Consider the following 10,024-nt stretch of genomic DNA (forward strand, 5'->3'; position numbering starts at 1 on the left):
TTATGAGATTTATTAGTTCTTGTTTTAGGCACTTAGTACTTCAGTTTTTTCTTTCTGCTACATTAGAACAAAAGCAAATGTAGGCTTTTAGGGAATCTTCATCCATATGTAGCCCCTTTTTCTTCTGCCTTTTGGGGTTTTGTGATGAAGTCTTCTGTGTTAACTTGATTTAGGTTTTGCGTTTTGTTTTCATTGAATTTGCCCTATTTCTAAAACTTGAATTGCTTCAGTTTTTACTTTCTAGAATAATCATTTGTTGTAAAGAAATTTTCTCCATTTTTCCCCATACTGATTTAATGTTTTTCTATACCATAGTCATTACATTGATTACTAAATGAGAATTCACTTTAACTCACCACTTCTCTTGAAGTGTGATTGACCTACTTGGAAAATAGTGATTGATACCTCTTTACCTTTTGGAAATTACTAGTTTTCATAAACTGCCCCAAAGCTACTAAAATGAAACAGTTTTGTATGGTTATATAAGTATTATCTAATGGCATCTCTTTTAAACTTCCTTAGAATTATTTCAGTTACAAGTATTTGTAGAGATTTTCTATAATTCTTTGACTCTTATAGTGAAGTGAAGACTTATGATCCTTCTGGTGATTCCACACTGCCAACCTGTTCTAAAAAACGCAAGATAGAACAGGTAGATAAAGAAGATGAAATTGTTGAAAAGAAGGCCAAAAAAGCCAAGGTTAAAATTAAAGGTCAGTTTGAATTTTTTAAATGTTGCTTATATTCATATTCTTTAAGAAAGACGGACTTCGTAAGTCTTGGGGAAGTAAGTACATGCCATTGAACTTTATTGTGAAACCACCCATATTGAAAGTTAATGGTGTTTTAAGCCATTGTGTTCCTTGAGAATAGTTAAGGTATTAAATTTATCAGACTTCATAGAGGAATGTGAGAAGCATTTCTTTGAATATATGGAATCACATATTATGCTAAGTGTACCAAACTTCAGTTCCTACCACGTGAACTATTTTGAGAGTCAGCTTAAAAAGGAAAAAAAGTTCATGGTTTTTAAATTAGTCACTGAGTTTTTGTTATATAGGTAAGGGTAGAATTTGCAGCAGTGGTTTTCTTCATTGTTTCTGTTATATAGAATGGACTAGAGTAATAACATGTTGGTAACCATCATTATAATAATGATATTTAATAGGTACTCTCCAGTGAACTAGGCTACCTTGCAAAGTTGATAAGCAGGTAACCCCATTTACGAGAAGTACCTGTGTTGAATGCCTGCCAGCTAGTCTATCAGGAAAATCAGGCATGAAAGTAATGACTGATTTAAGTTTTGGATTCTAAATAGCTTAGTGGTCAAAAGTATATTATCAGCAAATGTGGATTCCTGCCCTGGCTAAAGAAAACATAAAGTTATTTAACTTTTATGTTTCTCTTTATTTATTAACAAGTAAGGTGATCCCGGGCGCCTGGGTGGCTCAGTTGGTTAAGCGACTGCCTTCTGCTCAGGTCATGATCCTGGAGTTTCAGGATCGAGTCCCGCATCAGGCTCCCTGCTGAGCAGGGGCTCTGCTTCTCCCTCTGCCCTCTTCCCTCTCGTGCTCTCTGTCTCTCATTCTCTCTCTCTCAAATAAATAAATAAAATCTTTAAAAAAAAAAAAAAAAAACAAGTAAGGTGATCCCTAAGCCCATTGATAGCATTTGAAACAGCAAACTCCAGTATCTTCACTTATATATTGAATAAGCTTTTCAAACTTAACATTCTTATATCCTTGTCACTCTCAATCTGTTGCTCCACAAATTTGTCTGTCTTATTAATGGCAGTTCTAGTTGCTTTGGCCTTTAACCTTCACTCTTTTCTTACAACCCAAGTCTACTCTGGCAACAAATCTTTTTTTTTTTTTTTTTTTTTTTTAGATTTTCTTTTTAAGTAATCTCTACACCCAGTGTGGGGCTCAAACTTAAAAATCCCGAGATCAAAAGTTGCATGCTCCACCAACTAAGCTAGCCAGGTGCCCCTATTCTGGCAACAAATCCTCTCAATTCAGTTCTACTTTGAAAATCCATAATCTAACCACTTATCCACCACTGCTTTTGTTATTGTAACAGCCACAATGGCACCCCCCATTAACTCTCTCATTTAGTTTTACTCCATTAGCCACACTGGCCTCCTTGTTATTCTTTGATTCTACCAACTTTCCTCTCCCAAAATAACTTTAGCATTTGCTCTTCTCTCTACCCGGAATATTTTTCTTCAAGGTAGGTGCATCATTCACTCCTTTGCCTCTTCCAGGTATTGCCTGCCTGACTGTCCTGTCTGAAGTACCCGTATGCACTGCCTTCCTCAGCGTTCTTCTTCCTGCTTTATTTTTATTCTTAGCACTGATTACTGTGTAAAATATTGTATGGTTATATCATTTTTTTGCCTCCACTCCTAAAAAAAAAAAGATGTAGAAGGACAGGGATTTTTTTGTCTGTTTTATGCCCTGCTGAATCCAGTTGTCTAGGAAATGCCCTGGCATTTAGTAAGTGCTAAATGTATTTTTGGTGAATGAGTTTCTAATGATAGGTACCTATTATTGAGTTCTCTCTCTTTTTTTTTTAAAGATTCTATTTATTTATTCATTCATTCATTCATTCATTCATTTATTTGAGAGAGAGAGTACGAGCTGCAGGGAGGGAGAGGGAGAAGCAGGCTCCCCGCCGAGCGGGGAGCCCGATGCAGGGCTTGATCCCGGGATCCCAAGATCATGACCTGAGCCGAAGGCAGACACTCAACCGGCCGAGCCACCCAGGCACCCCTGAGTCTGCATTCTGATGTGCCGAGCATGATACGTTATCTCGTTAAATCCAGTAAAATAGGCATCACTGAGTTGTACATGAGTAAATGGGGTTTACAGAAGTCAGTGACTTCCTCTCAGGGTCACAGCAGGTTGAATAAACCCAGGTCTTTTAACTCCAGAGCACAAATTCTTTTTTTTTTTTTTAAGATTTCATTGATTGTTTTAAAGATTTTATTTATTTATTTGACAGAGGCACAGCGAGAGAGGGAACACAAGCAGGGGGGAGTGGGAGAGGGAAAAACAGGCTTCCTGCCGAGCAGGGAGCCCGATGCAGGGCTCGATCACAGGACCCTGGGATCATGACCTGAGCCGAAGGCAGACGCTTAACAACTGAGCCACCCAGGCGCCCCTTATTTATTTATTTATTTATTTATTTGACAGAGCAGGAGAGCACAAGCAGGGGAAGCAGCAGGCAGAGGGAGAGGGAGAAGCAGACTTGCCGCTGAGCAAGGAGCCCGATGCAGGGCTTGATCCCAGGACCCTGGGATCATGACCTGAGCCGAAGGCAGACGCTTAACCGACTGAGCCACCCAGGCGCCCCTCCAGAGCACACTCTTCATCATTTATAATACAATTGACAATTTCCAAAAAACATTGGGTTTGGAGATCAGATGATCTGTTTCAATCCTAATTTCCATACATGGCTACATGATCTTGTAAAGTTAGTGGTCTTGGACTAGGTAGGTGTTTGAAGGACCTTTCCAGTTACAAAATTTTATAATAAATAAACATTGGATAGTTAACCAGAATGATGGGAAAAAACTGAGATTCAAAAGGTGGGGGAAGTGAGGTCTGATATAGTGTTAATTGTTTGTCTTTATACTTAACCCCATTCAGTTGAAGAAGCCCCAGTAGCAACAGAGGAAGAAGAAGAAGAAGGAGTACTAGTGGTAGAAGAACAGGAGACATCTGTGAAGAAGAAGAAGAAGAAGGACAAAAAGAAACACATTAAGGAAGAACCGCTTTCTGAGGAGGAACCATGCACCAGCACAGCAATTCCTGTATGTTTGTTTTTAATACTTTGTTGGCATGGGCCGGGTCTCTATTTTATTGTACTCTTCTATATTAGAAATGAGCAGGCAGTCAAGATGGTTTCATAGAAAGAACAGTAAAATAAAAATGATACTGTTATAAAAAAGGCCACTTCCCAAACCTAGAATCTTATTACAAAATGGGTTTACATTGAGGAAGAGAGAATATAACTTGCTACAGATTTTCATAGAGGTGATTTTTATATTTTCAGGTTTTAATCTTTAACCTAAGTTTGTTTTTGAGGGAAATAGATCTACTTTGCTTCTTATAAGATAAAGTTATTATTCCTCACCCATACATTTACAGCTCTTTCAAAAGCATTCTTGTTTGTTATTTTCAGAGTCCAGAGAAAAAGAAGAAAAAGAAAAAAAAGAGAGATAATGAGGACTAATTGAAGGGAACCATCTTTGAATCACTGGGATACATCACACTTAAGATTCAGTCAGGAATGTATCTGAGATGTTCTCTAACTGGAAGGTTGGATGAAACAATGTTACTAATCATCTGTACCTTTTCAAACCTATGTGTCTTGACACCAATTCTGTTAACTTGATTATGTCATCATTTCTTAGAGTCTTTGTTATACAAATAAAAATATTTTCTTTGTATTTTAAGGTAGTTCTGTGATCTCTATATTTTAGACAATTATGATCCTTTCTATATTTTATTTAGCATTTGATGATTATTGCTTTGATAATTATAGCTGAAAAGTGAGAGTTGTGAATTGTTAATTTGAAACAGCCTTTCACAAGGCTGTGATTAGGTGGACCAATTTAAGAGCCTCACTCTAATGTTTCTTTTTCCTTTTTGGACTGTCTGTATTTATTTAAATAAAGCTGTGTTTTGTATTCAAAATTTTAAAATTAGGTGAGCAAAACTTTTCTGTATCCCTTCAGAAAGTAAAAAAATTGTATCCTTAACTTTATTTTACTTCCTAGTTCTGAATGGAGCAACAAAATAATCATTAACGTTAACATAGATGCAGATTTTTTTCTAAGGTGATATTTTTAAAAGGATAACAAAATGATTTTATAGTAAAGAATGGGGGAATAATAGGAAAACAAGATGACCAAAAATAAAATGTCCATGGGTATAAACCAGGACATAGAACACCAAAGAGAAATCCTTGTTTCTAAAATACACTATTTACAGTATGTGAACAACAGCCTGATTGACAGCCATATAGTCACGACAGCCACAAGTTTCATAGGACTGTTCGGTCTTGCATCTCTGTGTATGCCATGGGCATGATGCTAAAGCCCAGTTCAATAAAACCATTCAACAGGTGGAGGAGCTAAAACGATTATAGCTTTGGGGCACCTGGGTGGCTCAGTCAATTGCGCGTTTGATTTCAACTCAGGTCATGATCTTGGTGTCCTGGGATCAAACCCTGTGTTCGGCTCCCCGCTTAGAGGGGTGTCTGCTTCTCCTTCTCCCTCTGCCCCTCCCCACTCTGCATGCTTGCTCTCTCAAATGAATAAATAAAATCTTTAAAAAAATAAAATGATTATAGCTTTGAGTTCCCTCTGCTTTTCTTGTAACTGGGCAAGTCCACAGCCCTTCTTAACTTCAGTTCCTCACTTGGAAACTGGAGATGATCCTCAACTTTACCTCTCCACTAACAGTGGTTTGTAAAGAAAAAAAGATACAAATTTTCAGAGGTGTAAGTACATTTCAAATTTAGATAATTGAAGTAAATGCTACAATGAAGTACATGTAGCCATCCCTAGACACAATTATATAATAAAGCTAGTTATTTTGCTCCCAGAAGAATGTTACCATTTTACATCATTAGTACCTCAGACACCTTCTTGACTTGGGACATAACAGATTTTTAACAGCTTTTGATGAAAGTTGCCCATAGACCTGCCAAGGGCTATATAGTCAAAAGTTTTCTATCTGAAACAAGGTAGACTTTGAGAATGCTAATTAATAAACTTTTAGTCATTTTAAATGGTCTACAGGCCTGGGGAAAATCTAGTTAAATCACAGAGCTATCAATTTAATTAACATATACTGTATTATTAGTTTCAGAGGTAGAATTCATCAGTGCATACAACACCTAGTGCTCATTATTTCAAGTGCCCGTCCTTAATGCCCATCACCCAGTTACCCCATTCCCCCCACCCCACCTCCCCAAGCTATCAGTTCTCCTAAGTGCTAAACTCTTAACTGTTTAAAACACTAACCAGAAGGTAGGTTCTGGTTCTTTGTGCTAAAATGAAGTACTTGTTCTATTGAAGAGCCTTAGGATCTTAGTCTGCAATGGGAAGTGCAGGTGAATTTTATATGGCTCATTTTGATTAGCAAACTTGAAATATTTCCGTGAGTGGGCCACATAAAATGTTTAAGACATACTGATTATCTGGGTGGTTGGCTGACTCAGTTGGTAGAGCATGGGACTCTTGAGGGGTTGTGAGGTCAAGCCCCACATTGGGTGTAGAGATTACTTAAAAAATTTTTTTAAAAACTTCCTGATTCTCAACGAAAAAGCAATGATTCTCCACTGTATTCTACATCCCTTCAAAAATGTAAATTTATACTTTTCGGTTTTTTTAAGTTTTTGTGGGTTTTTTTTTTTGACAGAGAGAGGGAACACAAGCAGGAGGAGTGGGAGAGGGAGAAGCAGGCTTCCCACTGAGCAGGGAGCCCGATGTGAGGCTCGATCCCAGGACCCTGGAACCATGACCTGAGCCAAAGGCAGACGCTTAACAACGGAGCCACCCAGGCGCCCCATATTTTTTGGTTTAAACTTCTGTATCAGGGCACCTAGGTGGCTCAGTTAAGTGTCTGACTTTTTTTGTTTTTTTAAAGATTTATTTTCTTAGGGGCACCTGGATGGCGCAGTCAGTTAAGTGTGGGACTGTTGGCTTCAGCTCAAGAGGTGATCTCCGTGTCCTGGGATCGAGCCCTCTGTGGGGCTGGATCTCAGGGTCTTGAGTTCAAGCTCTGTGTTGGGCTCCAAACTGGGGAATCGGACCTACTTTAAAAAACAAATTCATAGGGCGCCTGGGTGGCTCAATTGGTTAAGCGACTGCCTTCGGCTCAGGTCATGATCCTGGAGTCCCTGGATTGAGTCCCACATTGGGCTCCCTGCTCGGCAGGGGGTCTGCTTCTCCCTCTGACCCTCCCCCCTCTCGTGCTCTCTCTCATTCTCTCTCAAATAAATAAAATCTTTAAAAAAAAATTCATAAATAAGTAAATGAGAATAAACTATTTCTGTATCTCTACTACTTTCTGGGTCCTCAGAGTGCTTATTGTGCATGGGCTTGGATGAGCTGTACTCCTCCAGAACTCCAAGCTCAGATCACTTCTCTGCAGTTCTCTATGAAGAGTTCTCTTTAATGCTTTGTTGCTTTGCTAAGGCCAAATTTTTTTTCTTTTTTAAGGTTTTTAAACATATTTTAGAGAGCAGGCGTGCAGGGGGAGGGACAGAGGGAGAGAGAATCCTGAAGCAGATTCCCTGCTGAGGGCAGAGCCTGACCCCTGGACCCTGAGGTGATGACCTGAGCTGAAACCAAGAGTCAGCCGCCCAACCAACTGAGCCACCCAGGTACCTCCTAGAGCATCTTTTAAAACTTGTTTCAAGGGCGCCTGGGTGGCTCAGTCGTTAAGCGGTCTGCCTTCGGCTCAGGTCATGATCCCAGGGTCATGGGATCGAGCCCCACATCGGGCTCCCTGCTCTGCGGGAAGCCTGCTTCTCCCTCTCCCACTCCCCCTGCTTGTGTTCTCTCTCTCGCTGTGTCTCTCTCTGTCAAACAAATAAAATCTTTAAAAAAAAAAAAAAAAACTTGTTTCAGGCCCATCCTCTATCCCAGCTGTACTACTTAGAATAATGGCATTAGGGCCAAGTAACTAAAACCTTTAACATGAATAATAATCACCTGGGAATCCTGATAAACTGCAGATGAGTCAGTAGATCTGGGATGGAGCCCAAGATTCTTTTTTTTTTTTTTTAATTTTATTTATTTATTTGACAGGCAGGAGAGAGGGAACACAAGCAGGGGGAGTGGGAGAGGGAGAAGCAGGCTTCCCATGGAGCAGGGAGCCAGATGCGGTGCTCGATCCCAGGACCCTGGGATCATGACCTGAGCCGAAGGCAGACGCTTAACGACTGAGCCACCCAGGCGCTCCAGGATTCTTCATTTTTAGTAAGTTCTTAGGTGATTCTTGTTGGGGGTTACGCTTAGGGTATATGATAAAGTACTCAGGCAAATTACTTAAACTCTCAAACTTGTTTATCTGAAACTGGGTTGCTCTGAGAATAAAGTGAGAGAATTCTTAAAGGGGTTTTTAAAGCCTTTAATTTCCTTTTGTATCCCCTGGTATCTCCACTCTGCAGTTGTAGACCTTCCTGTGTGTTCTTACCTGTCAGGGTTCCTGCAGTTTAATAGGGCCTTAATGTTTGTTTAGTGATGAGTGAATGACCTGTAGATGAACTAACTAGGTTTTTGTGTTACATTCAGAAGAAAGTAAAATTAAGATCACTGGGGCACCTGGCTGGCTCAGACATTAGAGCTGTGTGAGTCTTGATGTTGGGGTTGTGAGTTTGAGCCCCACCCAGGGTATAGAGTTTACTTAAAAAAAAAAAATTAAGAATGCCACTTCTGGGGGTGCCTGGGTGGCTCAGATGGTTAAGCGTCTGCCTTCGGCTCAGGCCATGATCCCAGGGTTCTGGGATCAAGCCCCATGTCAGGCTCCCTGCTCAGCGGGGAGTCTGCTTCTCCCTCTCCCTCTGCTTCTCCCCCTGGTTGTGTTCTGTCTCTCTTTCAAATAAATAAATAAGATATTAAAAAAAAAAGATTGCCACTTCTGAATTTTTTTTCTCAATCATGAGCTTTTTTTAAAATTTATTCTGATTTTTTAGTTTTTATTTTAATTCCAGTTAACATACAGTGTTAATTTTTTGTAAAGATTTTATTGATTTATTTGAGAGACAGATAGTGGGAGAGAGCACTAGCAGGGAGGAGAGGGAGAAGCAGGGTCATGAGACTGAGTCCCACATGGGGGGCTCTGCACTCAGTGCGGAGTCTGAGATTCTCCCTCTTCCTCTCCCCCTCCTCCCTCTCCGTCTGCCCCTCTTCCCACTCACACTCTAAAATAAAATCTTAAGAAAAAGAAAAGAAATATAGCCTCCACGTATTTGTGCTCTTTCCAGATTTTTCTTGTGGTTAGCTTCTAGTTTCATAATGTTGTGGTCACAAAAGATGCATGGTGGGACACCTCGGTGGCCGCAGTTAAGCGTCCGACTCTTAGTTTAGGCTCAGGTCATGGTGTTGGAGTCATGAGATTGAGCCCTATGTCCGGGTCTGTGCTCAGCATGGAGTCTGCTTAGGTTTCTGTCTCCCATCTTCCTCTGCCCCTCCTGCCTCTCTGCATGTGCACGTGCGTACTTTCCCTCTCTCTCAAATAAATCTTTAAAAAGAAAAAAAGGGGGGCGCCCTGGTGGCTCAGTTGGTTGAACATCTGCCTTCAGCTCAGGTCATGACCACAGGGTCCTGGGATCAAGCCCTGTGTTGGGCTCTCTGCTCAACGGGAATTCAGCTTCTCCCCGTTACTCTCCCTCTGTGCTCTCTCTCAAATTAAAAAAAAAAGATGCATGGTATGGACTTCAGTCTTCTTGAATTTGTTGAGACTTCTTTTGTGATTTTTCTTTATGACTAAAAGAACATTAAATCTAAGGACCTAAATGATAAGCCCACATTTTGGGGCCTTGAGAGCAGTTTCCTATTATGTCCTGTGGCCATTATCTATAACCTTTATTGCTTTCAAAAGTCAACATTTGTTGACTCTTTTTCAAATACAACTTTATACATTTTTTCTTATTTATTTTTTTTCAAATTTATTTATTTGAGAGAGAGTGGGGGGTGGGGGCAGAGGAAGAGGGAGAGAGAGTCCCAAGCAGACTCTTGCTGAGAGCAGAGCCTGACAAGGGGCTTACAACCCTGAGATCACGACCTGAGCCGAAAACAAAAGTCAGAGGTTTAACCGACTGCGCCACCCAGGCGCCCCTGTATTTTTTATTAACTTTTCATTTTTAGGGGCGCCTGGGTGGCTCAGTTGGTTGGGCGACTGCCTTCAGCTCAGGTCATGGTTCCAGGGTCCTGGGATCGAGTCCCGTGTTGGGCTCCCTGCTTGGCGGAGAGCCTGCTTCTCCCTCTCTCTGCCTGCCACTCTGC

At 40.6% G+C, this 10,024-nt stretch overlaps 1 protein-coding gene across 4 annotated transcripts in view; it reads left to right on the plus strand.

The window, feature by feature from the left end:
• The window catches only part of NOP58 (NOP58 ribonucleoprotein), a 31,484-nt gene extending 27,025 nt beyond the window's left edge, over window positions 1-4,459 (plus strand). For all 4 annotated transcript variants that reach the window (XM_078071200.1, XM_078071201.1, XM_078071202.1 and 1 more), the window contains 3 exons: window positions 580-713; window positions 3,651-3,814; window positions 4,186-4,459. In XM_078071200.1, coding sequence (XP_077927326.1) covers window positions 580-713; window positions 3,651-3,814; window positions 4,186-4,236 — 349 coding nt within the window. In that variant the 3' untranslated portion in view covers window positions 4,237-4,459. The remainder of the gene's footprint in view (window positions 1-579; window positions 714-3,650; window positions 3,815-4,185) is intronic.
• The last annotated feature ends 5,565 nt before the right edge of the window (window positions 4,460-10,024 follow it).

This window comes from Halichoerus grypus, chromosome 4, assembly GCF_964656455.1.
Source record: "Halichoerus grypus chromosome 4, mHalGry1.hap1.1, whole genome shotgun sequence".
NCBI classification, from domain to species: Eukaryota; Metazoa; Chordata; class Mammalia; order Carnivora; family Phocidae; genus Halichoerus; species Halichoerus grypus.